The 17,488-nt window shown below is 44.4% G+C and overlaps 1 protein-coding gene across 1 annotated transcript in view; it reads left to right on the plus strand.

Annotated features, from left to right (window-relative positions):
* Nucleotides 1–17,488, plus strand: part of CACNA1B (calcium voltage-gated channel subunit alpha1 B) — a 467,134-nt gene that overhangs the window by 25,322 nt on the left and 424,324 nt on the right. The window contains exon 3 of the mRNA XM_069747979.1: nucleotides 507–646. Within this exon, the coding sequence (XP_069604080.1) occupies nucleotides 507–646 (140 nt within the window). The remainder of the gene's footprint in view (nucleotides 1–506; nucleotides 647–17,488) is intronic.

A 17,488-nucleotide genomic window follows, 5' to 3' on the forward strand; every position in this document is an offset into this window, starting at 1 on the left:
ATAGGTTTGTAGTGAAGTGAAGGAAATGTAATAAACTGAATTAGGACCTCATGGCAAAGGTATAGCACCTGAGGCACATGTCCTGCTAGTCATCAAATACTTCCTTTTACACCCTTGTACCGTGGACTCTATTATTGTTGGGCACTATGAAGCTTCTGGGTCCTAATGCAAAATCTCCACCAGGGTCCCCCTTTAAATAGTATTGGTCTTTTCTAATAGGCCTAAGGGACTTTTTGGACCCCCTAAGCTCCATGATCAGGGTGCGACTGCAACCCCTGCACCCACTATAATTACGTTCCTGACACTATTAGGGTATCAGAACCTTGGTCCTCTGGAGTCCACTGGTCTTCCAATGGGCCATTCCCCCTTTGGTTTCTCATTTTACAGTCTTTATAGCATTATATAACTTTATTGTAATGTAATGCTCCTCAGGTCACTATTACTGCCTTACAAATCACACTGGGTTCTTGAAGGACAGTAATGGAACTCACCTTTTCTCTTTGCAGGATGATACCGAACCATATTTTATTGGCATATTCTGTTTTGAAGCCGGCATCAAGATCATCGCCTTAGGCTTTGTATTTCATAAAGGCTCGTACCTGCGGAATGGCTGGAACGTCATGGACTTTGTAGTTGTACTCACAGGGTAAGTGCATGTTGGGACATTTCTATGTGACGGACGGTAATGTATATATTCATGGTCCTGATCTCACGGGGTACGCTACATTGGTTTGCCGTCTAAGTCAATGGCTTAGGAAGCTCTTTGTGTAGATTTTGACTCTATGATGTTGTTTGGTGATGATACAGATGGAAAAAGATCAGCCAGCCAGGATATGTATATGGCCCATCAGGTTGTTGCATCTCATCCATTTACAACCTGTTATATTGGAGCCATGGATAACGCAATAATCTAAGAAAACAGATGGCTTGCTAGCCGACTTGGCATGTGGCCACATGGCTCAGGTCAGTATAGTCGGTGCAATGTAACTAGACAGTGCACCACTGGGAGCTGCACCTTCCCGTAAGTTGTAAAATGGCAAAAAATCCAGAGTTGCTTCTGACCGCCGATCCAGTTGCCTGGTATATGAAGATACTATGGCAGCTGATAATATTGCTTTTTTGCTACTCAATTTATAACATTGATGTTGGACCCTGCAGACACATTTTATGTATTGTAACAGTTCACAGCTATTCCCTTTATTCCTATTTGAACTGACCACATTTTTTGGCACAATTTTGCTTCACCTCTTTGACTGTTTGTCATTCCCTTCCTGTAGACCCACACTCCCTTTTCTCCTGTACCATGCCCCTAGTCAAGCGAGGAGCAAAAAGTATCTAAAACGCATCATAAATGTGGTGCAAGTAAAGTACGCACGTTTTTTAGGTGTAAATTGAGGCAAAATTCTGTGTTATTGAGCTTGAATGGGAGTTAATTCGGCATCACTTAAAGTGGACCTATCACTTCCACCGACATGTCTATTTTAAGAAGCACTTGTATACCCCCTGAATGAATAATTCTGGAAAATTATCTGCATTCTTCTGCTCCTCTAAGGCTACTTTCACACTAGCGTTTTTTTTAATACGTCACAATGCGTCGTTTGCAGAAAATACGCATCCTGCAAAAGTGCTTGCAGGATGTGTTTTTTCCCCATAGACTTGCATTGACGACGCATTTGCGACGGATTGCCACACGTCGCATCCGTCGAGCGACGGATGCGTCGTGCTTTTGCGGACCGTCGGGAGAAAAAAACGCTACATGTAACGTTTTTTTCTCCTGACGGACCGCTTTTTCCGACCGCGCATGCGCGGCCGGAACTCCGCCCCCACCTCCCCGCACCTTACAATGGGGCAGCGGATGCGCCGGAAAAATGCATCCGCTGCACCCATTGTGCAATGCAGCAAACGCTAGCATCGGAATCTCTCCCCGACGCATTGCGACGGGGAGATTCCGACGCTAGTGTGAAAGGAGCCTTACTCTTCCTAGAAATATACCAGTGGTAGGATGCCTGGGTGTCACTAGTTGGACGCGTGGGGGGTGTCCGCAGACAATCCAATCAGTGATGGCAGAGTATGTCACACCCAGTTGACAACTTGCTGATAAATTGCAGGAAAAGTAAAAGAGGGACGGCAGGTGCAGGGTATGCAAGTATTACTGAGGCAGCGAGGCTGGGGTGACGTCCTCTATAAGCTCCGATGGAAGGGCAGGCATGCTATCACCACTGCATACTAACTAATAAGACGTTACCCCTTTATTAGTCTTACCAGTGAAACAACGGAGGTCCTGAAGAAGGTTGGGGTCTCAGACGGGCCCTTTAATGTGACACTTCTCCCCCTGAGAACACTGCATGCGTGCTGGAAATGGCAGCATAAAATATGTATGCATCCAGCGGTGTGTGCTTTTACTCACTGCTGGATTAGCTGTAAAGCGCTTGTTGGATGTACAGGGGGCACAGGGGTAGTGGCATGCATGAAAAATGGGGGTTTTGTGGCAATGATAAAAATTACTCAGGTGCCACCTGAAAGCATCACACTTATATCACTCGGAGCAGGAGGTCCTGGTGCCTCCATCTTATCTTTGGGCCTGCAGAGATCACATCTATGTGGAGATTCTCGCCGGCCATGGGAATTATAACCCCCTCGGAATGGGTGTGATGTTTCCCAGAGACCCCATAGCTGCCTCATTGGCTCATAGGCCCATGGTAAGACTCATGTTTCCTAATCTAAGAGTTAGGAAGGTTCCAAGATGATTTTTGAGTCTGATTTCTAGAATGGTACACCTCCCTCCCCCTTGTAAGTTTAGAGGAATCTCCGCCTAGTCCTGTGCATTATTTTCATAGGTCGGCAGCAGCTCTGATCTTCAGCTCTCCTGTGAAGTGCATCCAGCCTATAAAACTTGAAGCAGAATATTTCCACCTGTACGTGCGCTCCCTTTGCTCTGCGAGGGGAACAGATGCTTTGAAAGATATTTTGATCACATTTTTTTTTTTAACTGGGAACGAGTTTGCAAGGGGGGAAAAAGGCCACTAATGAATCCTGGTATTGGGATTTCTGGCAGCTGCAGACGCTCATATACTGAATGCAGCAATTATAGTGTTATTGAGATTGGGAACAAAACAAGTAGAATTGATGAGCCCGATACCCCCCAACCAACAGCGTGCGCTATTCATTCTCGGGAAAGAACTAACTTGACAGCTGTATTAAGTCGTCTCTATTAAAGCAGCAAGTTTTTTGTCCTTCATTTTCTGCATTGCTCTGCGCGTTGTTTTATCACGTTTTCCCGCCTCCTCCCCGTTCATCTGGGGATCTCTCACTGCAGATTTCGTCCCTTTGTAATAAAATCTGATTGGGGCGGGGGTGTAAAAAATAAATAAAAAAGGCAGAACAAACACATTCCTTGCTGCAGAGCAATTTCTATGAAATTGTCCTTTTCTTTGGGCCAAGAAGATATTTTTAGTTTTATTCTAGTGGTGATTGTTTTGTGGTGTTATTTTTATCAGCCTGGGGATCAGCAGGGTAACGTCAGAGAAGAAGGATTCGGTTTGTTAAAGGGGCACTCTGTGTATAACAAAGTGATGGGGGTCCGCCCACAGGGATCCTCACCTATGGCCAGCATGTAGGTCCTGTTCCATCCCAGCTCTGCTGTTCCATTCTATGGCATTGAGGGGGGATAACCGGGTGCCTCCAGCCCTATAGACTTTTCCCGTGGTAATGGGCGACACAGGACCCATATTCTGGGAATTATCACCTACCCTGTGGTATACCCCCTTAAGCTTAAGAATGAGTTATAGTCAGGATTACCTAAAGGGTTATTCCCCAAATTACAAGTTATCACATATCTCTAGGATAACAATCCTGAAACCGGTATGTAGAGCTCCATTGTGAAAGAAGGAGAGGTGCGCCTGTGGGGTCTAGCAACTGGGACCACCTGCAATCCCAAGAATGGCGCTCTGGAGCCCTGTACTGAATAGAGCAGAGGTGCGCATCTTCACCTTCACTCCATTCATCGTCTATGGGACTGCTGGAAATAGCTGATCTTTATACTTGGCTTTCTCTGGCAGTCCCATAGACAATTAAGCGAGCCGAGGTCGAACATACACATCTGTGCTCCATTTAAGACAAGGTTCCAAAGTCTCTTAGTATTGCTGGAATTCCCAACGATCGGACCCCCATAGATTAGTAAATTATCACGTTATGTTATGGATAAGGAACAACTTAGATTTGGGGGAATCACCCTTTAACAATCCAAGTTCCCTTTCATTAATGGCTCTCCCTGTTTTGCTATTTTTGTGGTTATTAGATGCTTATTACCAACCTGTTTGCAAATTTTGGTGATAATTAAGTCAGAGTAGCGGTGTAGTGCCCAAGTATTACCAACAGGGGACATTTAAAAAAAGTTTAGTATTGGGCCATTTGGATGAATAAACCTGGTCATAAACACTTGTTCAACTAACAACTATGTCTCTTGACCCCCATACACATGGATGCTCTTCTTGTATGATTGTGCATGTGCTCTGATTGGGGAGACAGAAATAATCTGATGCCAGACACCATTGGCCAAGAGTTTTCTCTTCTGGGACCAAATAATTGGCATATGGGAATTCACTTCAGGACCCTCCTTCCCACCATACATTGGAGGGTCTTCTGTTCTTACAGAGATCCATATGCTGACTATAAAGTCATGAAGGCCGATTATTAATCAACACTAATTAGACATTCTGAAAGTAATCATGAGATATTCTCGCTGTTTGTCCGTCACCAGTATTTTCTGCAGGTTTAGGAAACAAACAGTCTTGTAAAAAAATCTTCCTCTAATTTGTGTCATTTTTGTCTGGAAAATAGCTGGGGTTGCAGCGTATCCCAGAGGATGGGATTTAACTATGTTTTTGTTCTGCTGCAAACAGGGCAAAGGGGAGAGGCTCCTGCTGCAGCCAATTGCCCTTGCAGGGTGTGGGGACCCGGCGTTGGATCCTGAGACACATAGACATTTCATTATATATTTTCTGTTAGATGAAACAAAATGGGAATAAAGGTGGGGAGGTTAGGAGAGGAAGTGTTGGGATTTCTTCTTTCTTTCTTCATGAGATTAAGTACTGACATAGGTCTGCCCTGCTAATGTCAGGTCCGCTCTTTTCTGTGTCTATGCAGACTGACACAGACGGTACGGCTACTTGGCTCATATTGTAAAAGTATCTCAAGGTGCAATATATTTGGTTTCTAAAATCACTTTGCAGAGAAACATCTTTGAATGAGGAAATGATTGAGTTCCAATTCATATCTGGGTTGCAGCCAGATATTTTCCTTTTGCAAAGGAAATTGAGCCCTGACTGTTACTTGCCTTTCCCGATCCGGCACGGTTGTCTCCCACGCACTGGTAATGACGATGGTCTTACTGGGTATTGGATTCATGTTCTCCTACCTTCCTTCTTCGTGATGTCTTGAGATGCCCAGTGTTGTGTTTTCGATCTGACACCTTGATTGATTCCCGATCCTTGCCCTGAATCTCAGCATCCAGTGGGGCATGGGACAAGTTATGGGGATTTATTCAAATTGTCATGATAGGAATCAGGAAAAAAATGTTTCCCCCTATTATGGAGCATTTGGCATTCATTATACAGGGGTTTTCACCATTCTGTGGATCAAAATGATAGAATATGTGCAGGACTGTATCTTAATTTTTCAACTTTGCAAACTTTGTCATTTTATGAGATACATTGAGTCCAAATATTACATTTAAAGATCAGTAAGCGGCCTCATTCACATAACGTCTTTCCCCATATTTACTGTGTTTGGCAGGAAAGCTCTTGGGGAAGAGGCAGAACAAGGCCATAGGTGTACATTTATTTGACAGAGCCCAGAAGATTCTATTAGAGTAGGTGTGAGCAATTAATTTTCCCAAGGAACCACATGAAAGACAGTGATTGTTGTGGAGGGTCGAACCAATAAGTTGAAATGAATTCTGCTCCATATTAATATCAACATATTAATAATTATTATTTTATATTAACACTAGTTGGCCCGTGCAAAATTTTCGCACATTGGTTGTCGGGGGCGCAGGCAATTTCCGGAAAATCAAGCTGGTCAAATGTAAATGTATTTAATGAGATGATGAACACAGAGAGGTATGTGTGTCACTGACATATATATATATATGTGTGTGTGTTTTCACGAATATTTGAACCACATGGCCTCCTATATACATGGTGAGCCCTCACATAGCCTCTCTATATGCAGTGTGAACTCCCACATAGCCTCCTATATACAGTATGAGAAGCCTACTATTTACATTGAGCCCTAACATAGCCTGCTATGTACAGTTTGAACCCCCACATAGCCATCCTATATACAACATAAAATAAACCCACACATAGCCTCCTATATACAGTATGAGCCCCCACATAACATTTCTATATACAGTCTGAGCCCCCACGTATCCTCCTATACACAGTGTGAGCCCCCATACAGCCTCCTATATACATTGAGCCCCCACATAGCCTCCTAAATCCAGTATGGGCCCCCACATAGCCTCTAATATACAGTATCAGTAGCCTCCTATATACAGTGTGACCCCCCATATAGCCTCCTATATACATTGAGTAGCCTCCTATATACAATGTTAGTTCCCACATAGTCCCCTTTATACAGTATGAGCCGACACATAGCCACTCTATATACAGTATGAACCGACACATGGCCTCCTATATACAGTATGAGCCACCACATAGCCTCTTATGTACAGTGTGAGCACCTACATAGCCCCCTATACACAGTGTGAGCCCCCACATATCCCCCTATACACAAGTAAACATCCCATACACATATAAGGAAAAAATAAAAACATCCTCAGCTCGCTACGTTCCGTCGCGTTCTGCTCCTGTCTCCCTTGCGCTGACTCCTGCACACCAGACACGATGAAGAGAAATCGTTTCGTCTGCTGATTGGTGTAAGAAGGAGCCGGCGGCTCCATCCTTCACCACATCAATGAATTCACGGCTGTTTTCATCCTGAGGATGCAGACGGCGGTGGACGGACAGCAGGTGAAGGCATGGTGCGGCCCATGGGCCACTGTTTCAGCCCTTCCACTCTCTCGGTCCATGGGCTGGACTCGAACAGATGTGGCCAGGTCTGCATTAGAAGGTACTACATCCTTATATTATTTTATATACATCCTGTAAAATAAAAGTATCCTTTAAACCGGAGCCATTATAGTAGGTGATAGATGTCACTAGAAGGCATCTGTCACCGGCGTGGCCAAACATAACCAATGCAACCACACTCTGCTGACTCAAATGATTGACTGCCTCAGTCACGTTTGTGCTGATGAGATGTCAGTGCTGGAACAAGTAACCAAAGACTGAAGCGTCGGAGCGCATCGATTTTTTTTTTTTTTTTTTTGATCTTGGACAACCCCTTTAAGATGTGCAAACATACATTTTTTGTAACTATGTGAGAAAACCCCTTTCAGATATCTGATTTTCATGTGCTAAAAGACTACAATGGAAGAACTGTTCCCACTACAACTAGCAGAGGCACATCTTGGATAAAGACGATTGGCTAAATCCATAACACAACATGTGTTTATATGAGAGCCGACCACGTTCCTCGTTACTGACTTCATGTTCGAGATAATTGTAAGCCCTGATGAAACTCATTTAACAATATTTACACTGAATAAAGACGGCTTCCAAATGTTTCCATGTAACAAGCCATACATATGGGACATCCAAATGCCGGTGAGTCATTCACTGGATATACTATGAAACAATGATTAACGCGTTCCTATTCATAAAAGCCATCGTTATTTCATTCATCTGCTTCCTTCTTTAAAGTTGTAACTGGTCCGAGAGAATTAATTGGAAGTAGTAGGAGAGAGCCTGTGACATGGCATCATGCCAATACACTTCAATAAAGTCCAATATGATGGTCAGAATTCCAAGTGACTTGAGCGGGTGTACTAATTTTGGATCTGATGTCTGAAATCGTCTATAAGTGTTGCTTAGCTATCCTATCCACAGGATTGGAGAGAAATATATAATCGCTGGGAAGACCAACACTGGCAATTCCCCACCGCAACGTGAAGAACTTAAAACAGAGCAGTGTTCAAGCAGGCACCATGCCTCTTAATCCAAAGCCTGTGGGGCTGATAGAGTTAAAAAGTACAATGTGCCCTTTAGACAGAGTGGAGTGGTGGTCAAGTATCTGCTTTCCATTGGTCTGTATGCCTGAGTAAAATGCTCACCTTTTTTTCCTGAAGTGATAGCGCCCATAATTGACCATCAGTGTATTCATACAGGAGACTACAGAGCCCAATTTTTCAGATTGATGGGGTTACCAGTAATCGGACCCCCAGGCATCACATATTTCCTTTGGATATGTGATAAAGGTCCATTATGGGGATAACTCCCCATAGCATCACAGCTAAAAACTCACTTGTTCAGACTGGCCTACCGCCTCAATGCATTAACCTAACGATCCCTGTGTGGCCTATTTATATTAAAAAAAAAAAAAAAAAAACAGGTTCCTCGCATCATGTTCTCATACACTTTATGCAGTATTAGCCCTCTGTGTCTGTACTGCTACATACTTAGGCAGTTAACTGGTTCATGCAGCTTTACATGAACACCTGAGCCTTACACTATGGCTGGTCCGAATAACTAAAGCAATTGTTACCATCCACCTCTCGTGTCTCCCCTTTTCCCCATAGTTTGTAAGCTTGCGAGCAGGGCCCTCACTCCTCTTGGTATCTGTTTTGAACTGTAATTCTGTTATGCTGTAATGTCTATTGTCTGTACAAGTCCCCTCTATAATTTGTAAAGCGCTGCGGAATATGTTGGCGCTATATAAATAAAAATTATTATTATTATTATATATGTCCCTACATAACGGATGAAAGTTATAGAATATTCTTGAGATCTTGCTATAGGTAGCAGGCTGCATCAACCGATCATGCAAAGCCTACCCTTATGTGATAAAAAGTGTATAATTTGGTAACATCATATCTCATGATGATTTTCCTTTAATTGGACTCTGACCGTTCAATGCAGATACATTTTTAGCAGAGGTCAGTCATGTGATTGTATCATAGCTTCTACATATGGTATATCCCTATATAACAGATGATAGCTAAGAGACTATTCTTAATATCCAGAAGGGATTTCTACATCTACAGCTAGCAGGTTGCATTAACCGATCATGCAAAGCCTACCCTTATGTGATAAAAAAGTGTATAATTTGGTGACATCACATCTGATGATGATTTTCCTTTAATTGGGCTCTGACCAATCAATGCAGATACATTTTTAGCAGAGGTCAGTCATGTGATCATATCATAGCTTCTACATATGGTATATCCCTATATAACAGAGGATAGCTAAGAGACTATTCTTCATATCCAGAAGGGATTTCTACATCTATAGCTAGCAGGCTGCATCAACCGATCATGCAAAGCCTACCCTTATTTGATAAAAAGTGTATCACTTGGTGACATCATATCTCATGATGATTTTACTTTAATTGGACTCTGACCGTTTTTACCAGGAGTAAAAATCTTGAAAGTGAAAAACTGGCTCTCATTGCAGAGACCAGTTGTAACTGGGGAAAATGTATAAAAATTATCTCTCCCTGGAGGAAGAAAAATTTCTCTAGGGCTACTTATTGGTGGAAGCTACACTGTATGTCAATGCTCAATGCTTTAATGAGCCTTGCCACATGACTATGGACATTAGCCAAGTCGGACACCCATGTGAGGAAAGAGTGGAGGCGGATATTTTATCCCAAAGTGACTCTCAAAGTATTGAGCGCTTTAAAGCAGATTTCTCTCTGATTGCCTGCCCTGCGATTTTCTGACAATTAACGTGAAACACAGTTAATGACATTTCTTCTCTGGCACCGTGCCTCCTGTAATCTCTTTAATAAACAATACTTTGGGGTAGATTAGGAGCATTCACCAAATTCAGCCTTTTTTTTTACTTTATGAGACCACGTAGTATCCTCCTGTGGAACTGGCAAAGTACAGACTTTGGTGGAAATGGTGTGAATCACGGGCAAGTTAGGCTCTCAAAAAGTGGCATATGGACCACAGGCAAATATAAACTTCTACAAAAATGGATACTGCTAACTTATACTTCCATCCATGTAATTCCAAAAAATAGTTCCATACGATATCCATATAATGCCCAAATAACACATACTGCCATGCAATGCTGAATACTAAGTGACTTAAAGTGGCTCTCCACCCTGAGATGGAAAAGGGATCATACCATTTCTCATGTGTAGTCACCCTACCTGGTGCCTCCTGTGTTCTTCCACTGCCTCCTCCGCTCAGATCGGTGTTGCATCTCCCCTGTTTCCAAGATGGCTGCCACCATGGGGCGCACAATGGTAAGTCTAAACCACACCTTTCCTATTCTACAACACACTTTGGAAGCAGGAGGGGCACATTGCCGATCTGAGGAGGAGAATGGAGGGCACCAAGTAGGATGAGTATACATGTGAAATATATAGTCACTTTTCTGTCCCAGAGTGGAGGGTCACCTTAAAGGGAACCTGTCACCCCGTTTTTTCAGATTGAGATAAAAATACTGTTAAATAGGGCCTGCGCTGTGCGTTACAATAGTGTATGTAGTGTACCCTGATTCCCCACCTATGCTGCAAAATACATTACCAAAGTCGCCGTTTTCGCCTGTCAATCAGGCTGGTCGGGTGGGCGTGGTCAATCAGGCTGGTCAGGTCGGGTGGGCGTGGTCACAGCGCTGTTTCTTCCCCAGCTTTACGTTGGTGGCGTAGTGGTGTGCGCATGTCCCAGTGTCCCAGTGCTGAATCCACTTGCGCGCACGTGAATTAACAGCCCGCGATCTGCGCTATTACTGTCTTCGGTGGGGGCGGCCATCTTCCTGGGGCCGCGCGTGCGCAGATGGAGTGCTCTGCTGCACGGGGCTTCAGGAAAATGGCCGTGGGATGCCGCGCGTGCGTAGAAGAGATCGCGGCGGCCATTTTCCTGAAGCCGAGTATGCACTCCATCTGCGCACGCGCGGCCCCAGGAAGATGGCCGCCCCCATCGAAGACAGTAATAGCGCAGATCGCGCGCTGTTAATTCACGTGCGCGCAAGTGGATTCAGCACTGGGACACTGGGACATGCGCACACCACTACGCCACCAACGTAAAGCTGGGGAAGAAACAGCGCTGTGACCACGCCCACCCGACCTGACCAGCCTGATTTGACCATGCCCACCCGACCTGACCAGCCTGACTGACAGGCGAAAACGGCGACTTTGGTAATGTATTTCGCAGCATAGGTGGGGAATCAGGGTACACTACATACACTATTGTAACGCACAGCGCAGGCCCTATTTAACAGTATTTTTATCTCAATCTGAAAAAACGGGGTGACAGGTTCCCTTTAAGTGAACATTGAAGGTTTACAAAGATGGCCGCTGTTAGATTGCTCTCGGAGGTCCTGGCCAGTTGACCAGTTATTTGCTCCCTAAACTTGTCCCAGGTTGATGATGCGTCTCTAAGTCTATGTGCACACGATGCGGATTTAGTGCGGATCCGCAGCGGATTTTTCCTCGCAGAAACGCTGCAGATCCGCACTGTGATTTACAGCACAATGTAAATCAATGGGGAAAAAAAAAGCTGTGCAGATGGCACGGAGGAATCTGCACGGAAACGCTGCGGATTTAAAAGAAGTGCATGTCACTTCTTTTGTGCGGATCTGCAGTGTTTCTGCACCCTTCCATTATAGAATTCCGCAGTGGTAAAAAACGCAGAAAATACGCACAAAATCTGCATCAATTCCGCATAAAAACCGCACAAAATCCGCAGCTAATCTGCACCTGCGGTTTCTCCCAGGAGATGCGGATTTTGTACAGAAAATTCTGCACCCCATTCCGCAACGTGTGCACATAGCCTAAGTCCCTCTGTTGTCTGTGCTTCTAGGGTCATTCCGATACCCTGATACATGGATATACTCAGCTACACTGGGCGCATGGGTGGTCTTGATTGACATGGTTTGAGTATGGATCCTTTGCTCCATTAATAGTTACCATGATGCCAAATGCAGCTCAGGGGCAAGGTTTAGAGGTCAAGAGATAAGGCAGTGTATAAGAATGTGACTTTTGAGGGGTCCCACCCAGTAATTCCTTTCCTTCTTCTGCATAGTAGAGCTTGATGCTTTTGATGTCACCAATGACCCAGCCCACACTTGGTTCAGCCGCTCAGTAATTAGCATTGTTGCCTGAGAGCGCTGCTGTCATGGGTTCGAACCTGACCATGGGCAACATTTACATGAAGCTTGTATGCTATTTACCCCCTTTGCCCAGCAAGGACCTACCAAATGATGGTCCTTACCCGAATATGGATATATGTAAATTAGCGCTAATCAGTCTATTATTACGTGATTTGCGCTCATTTCAGATGCTTTATGGATCCTTGTGACAGGACCCTACCTTCCACACTACAAAAAAAACATATTCGTTGGTAATTTGATTGTAAGACCTGTTGGGGACAGGGGCTGATGGATGACAATCTGTTCGGAGCTGCAGAATATGGTGGCACAATATAAATATAGTAATAATTCTAATTGTCCAGGTCTTTGCATACATATATTATCATTGATACACAATACGATGAATCTAGTGCCGCTCTCCATACATTGTCCCCGATCTGTCTACCAGATTACAAGCAGGTTTTCTGGTTGAGGACAGATGGCCGGAGTTGCTGGATTATTGTTGCGTTGCTGACTGTCGTTGGCCAAACGCTGACAACATAGAGAGAGGTGACCTCTTCACCTTGATTAGCTGCGGGCGCTCATGATACATTGCATCCGATATTTAGGAGTCCTGAGTCACTGTAGGCAAATGCCTATGGGCAGCAGGTGGCAGCTCACAGCGTGCATGCAGCAAATCCGACATGACAGTCTCCCTCAGACACTGATCTGCCCGAGAGTGAGATTCTCAAACGCACCAAGTCAAAGCAGCGGTGGATTATTGTTTATTCTGCTGCTCATGAAATTACCACTTTTTACTTGTAGTTCTCTGTCCTGGATGTTACATGTGAGCCAAACCTTGTGCAATTTAAGAGCAACCTCTCAATTCTTTTAACCTTCTCTTAAACCCTTTGAAAATGACCTTATTGTTTGTCAGATTTTTATGATAAAAGTATTTTTTTTTTTTTAAATGTTGAAAATTTTGTATTTTTTGTATCACTATATACAAAAAAATAAAATCTTGCAATGTTCACACTGGTCTATAAACCTAATAGACTCCTTGTTCTTCTTCACATTAGCAGCAATAGACTTACACAGAACTTATTTATTACTACAGAAGTATAAACTGGGCATGCTAAAAAATGAGCAATTATAAGGGAAAGGAAGGAGGTGAGCTGTAACAGTTATATTGTTAGCTACTGTATATAGAGGTGTTATCAGTCAGGAGGAGGAGGTGAGCTGTGACATCACCTATTGTGAATGGTGGATCCTGTGTTATCTACTGTATATAGAGGTGTTATCAGTCAGGAGGAGGAGGTGAGCTGTGACATCACCTATTGTGAGTGGTGGATCCTGGGTTATTTACAGCGGCATGTAAAAGTTTGGGCACCCCTGGTCAAAATTACGGTTATTGTGAACAGTCAAGCAATTTGAAGATGAATTGATTTCTAAAAGGCTTAAAGTTAAAAATGGCACATTTGCATAATATTTTAGGCAACAATTACAAAATGAAAATGGGCCTATGTAAAGGTTTGGGCACCCTGCATTGTTAGTACCTACTAGAACCCCTTTTGCATGTATCGCAGATTCTTAAAGCTTTTTGTAGTCAGACAAGAGTCTTTCAATTCTTGTTTGAGGGATTTTCCTCTCCTTTTGTGAGATTCCTGGGTCGTCTTGCATGCACTTCTCTTTTGAGGTCTTGATACAGATTTTCAATGATGTTTAGATCAGGGGACTGGGAGGGCCATTGTAAAGCCTTCAGCTTGTGACTTTTGAGGTCGTCTATTGTGGATTTTGACGTGTGTTTAGGATCATTATACATTTGTAGAAGCCATCCTCTTTTCAACTTCATCTTTTTTTACAGATTGTGTTATGTTTGCATGAAGAATTTGTTGAAATTTAATTGAATCCATTCTTCCCTCTACCCATGAAATGTTCCACATGCCATTGGCTGCAACACTATTCCAAAGCATGAATGATCCACCCCCTGCTTAACCCCTTCACCTCTGGAGCTTTTTTTTGTTTTTTTGCTCCCTTTCTTTCCGGAGCCATAACTTTTTTATTTTTCCGTCTATATGGCCATGTGAGGGCTTGTTTTTTGTGGGATGAGTTGTCATTTTGAACGACACCATTGGTTTTACCATGTCGCGTAACAGAAAATGGGAAAAAAATTCCAAGTGCGATGAAATTGCAAAAAAAGTGCAATCCTACATTTGTTTTTTGTTTGGCTTTTTTGCTAGGTTCACTAAATGCTAAAAATGACCCGCTATTATGATTCTCCAGGTGATTACGAGTTCAAAGACACCGAACATGTCTAGGTTCTCTTTTATCGAAGTGGCCAAAAAAAATCCAATATTTGCTAAAAAAAAAAAAAAATTGCACAATTTTGCAAAACTCGTAGCGTTTCCATTTTTTTGTGATCTTGGGTCGAGTGAGGGCTTATTTTTTGCATGCCGAGCTGATGTTTTTAATTATACCACTTTTGTGCAGATACGTTCTTTTGATTGCCTGGTATTGAATTTTAATGCAATGTCGCGCCGACCAAAAAACTAATTTTGGGGTTTTGAGTTTTTCTTGCTATGTTGTTTAGCGATCAGGTTAATCCTTTTTTTATTGATAGATCAGGCGATTCTGAACTTGGCGATACCAAATATGTGTAGGTTTGATTTTTTTTTTGTAATTGTTTTATTTTGATTGGGGTAAAAGGGGGGTGATTTGAACTTTTATTTTTTTTATATTTTTAAACACATTTTTTTAAAACTTTGGCATGCTTCAGTAGCCTCCATAGGAGGCTAGAAGAATGCACTACTCGATCGCATCTGCTTCATAGAGGTGAAGTACAGATCACCTCTATGCAGCAGAATTACTGGTTTGCCGACCACAGGGTGGTGCTCATAGCAATCTGCCATCAGCAACCATAGAGGTCTCGAGGAGACCTCTGGTTGTGCTGGCAACACACCGATGACCCCCGATGACGTGACGGGGGTCAGCGGTGCGAGTATTTTTGGCCGCTCAGCTGGCAGTCCTTGTTAAATGCCCCGTCAGAGTTTGTCAGCGGCATTTAACTAATTAATGGGCGCGGGCGGATCGCGATTCTGCTGGCGCCCATTGCGCGCACATGTCAGCTGTTGAAAACAGCTGACATGTCTCGGCTTTGAGGTGGGCTCACCGCAGGAGCCCACCTCAAAGCGGGGGATACTGCCAGCTGACGTACTATTCTGTCAGCTGACAGAAAGGGGTTAATGGTTGGCGAGATGTTCTATTTTAACCTCATCAGTACACAGGACTTGTTTCCAAAATGCATCAGGCATGTTTAGATGTTCTGTTGCATAGTTCGGATGATGAATTTTGTGGTGAGGATGCAGGAGAGGTTTTCTTCTGTTGACACTTTCACCAAGGTCATATTTGCCGGGCTGCCACTAGGAATTTCGGGGCCCCATACTGGCAAAATTTTTGGGGCCCCCTTGAGACTCTGCCCAGGCTCCACCCCTCGAACTGTCCATAGTCCCACCGCTCTCTCTTGGAAAAACTCCACTTCTCACCAGTCGCACAGGTAATACATTGATTACCGGTGACATTATACACATGAGCTCTGTATATAGTGTCAGTGTAAAGGTAATACAGTGATCACTGGTGACATTATACACAGGACCGCTGTATATAGTACAGTGTATAGTGTCAGTGTACAGGTAGCACACTGAATCACCAGTAACAGACCTCCATCACTTTTTCCAGCCAGGGCTCTTCTCTGCAGGAAATAACAAAGTTATCTAGAGCTCCGCTTGCTGTACATAGTACTTAATTTTTTCTGGGGTCTAAGGGGTAAGGTTTCCCCTTGTGGAGAGTGACATACCAGCTCTGGCTTGTCAAGGTAAAGAGGCTTACTCGCCGTGCAATCTCCTCTGGGAAATTTAATATGCAAATTGCCTCTTCAGAGAAAAAGAGGACTTAAACTCTATAGTGCCACCTGTTGGAAGTAGCGATCCTACAAGTCACAATCAACCCTTTAACGAGTCTTGCAGTATGACTTAGGATAAAAGCCAAATCAGTTTCTCAATTGACATCAGATGAAGAAAAAAAGGCGACAGTGTCACTCTGCATAGTAACAGGACCGCCTCCCCCATTTAAAACAGTATCCTCAAAAAGTAAAATAAACACAGTAATAATATCCATTAATTAGCCCCTATGGTAATAATATCCCACATCCTTTCCCCCCGTGTATCTCATTCCTGGCTCCAGTCATATGTTCTTCAATCCTGCCCGCATGAGTATCCATTCTGCCCCATGTGATGTCCGATCCTGCCTGTCTCCATTGTATCCATCCTGCCCCATGAACCTGCCCCATCTTTGTCCATCCTGCACCATGATCCTGCCCCTTCGGGCTCCATTGTATCCATCCTGCCCCATGATCCTGCCCATCTGTCTCAATCCTGCACCATGTCTCCATCCTGCACCATGTCTCCATCCTGCACCATGATCCTGCTCCATCTATCTCCATCCTGCCCCATTTGTCTCCATCCTGCCCCCTGTGTCTCCCATCCTGCCTCCAATCCTGCCCGTGTCTCCCATCCTGCCCGTGTCTCCCATCCTGCCCCAGGTCTCCATTCTGCCCCAGGTCTCCATCCTGCCCCTTTGTCTCCATTCTGCCCCGTGTCTCCATTCTGCCCTGTGTCTCCATTCTGCCCCATGTCTCCATTGTACCCCATGTCTCCATTGTACCCCATGTCACCATTCTGCCCCCGTGTCACCATTCTGCCCCGTGTCTCCATTCTGCCCCGTGTCTCCATTCTGCCCCATGTCTGCATTCTGCCCCATGTCTTCATTCTTCCCCTGGTGTCCATACTTCCCTCTTTGTCTCCATTCTGCCCCCTTGTCTCCATCGTGCCCCTTTGTCTCCATTCTGCCCACTTTGTCTCCATCTTGCCCCGTGTCTCCATCCTTCACCCGTGTCTCCATCCTGCCCCCGTGTCTCCATCCTGCCCCGTGTCTCCATCCTGCCCCATGTCTCCATCCTGCCCCGTGTCTCCATTCTCTCCCGTGTCTCCATCCTGCTCCCTTGTCTCCATCCTGCCCTCGTCTCCATTCTGCCCACTGGTCTCCATTCTGCCCAGGTGTCTCCATCCTGCCCCGTGTCTCCATTCTCCCCATGTCTCCATCCTGCCCCCTTGTCTCCACCCTGCCCTCTTGTCTCCATTCTGCCCTCTTGTCTGCGTTCTGCCCACTTGTCTCCATTCTGCCCCCGCATCTCCATTCTGCCCGTGTCTCCATACTGCCCCCGTGTCTCC

Source organism: Ranitomeya imitator, chromosome 2 (assembly GCF_032444005.1).
Source record: "Ranitomeya imitator isolate aRanImi1 chromosome 2, aRanImi1.pri, whole genome shotgun sequence".
Lineage (NCBI taxonomy): Eukaryota > Metazoa > Chordata > Amphibia > Anura > Dendrobatidae > Ranitomeya > Ranitomeya imitator.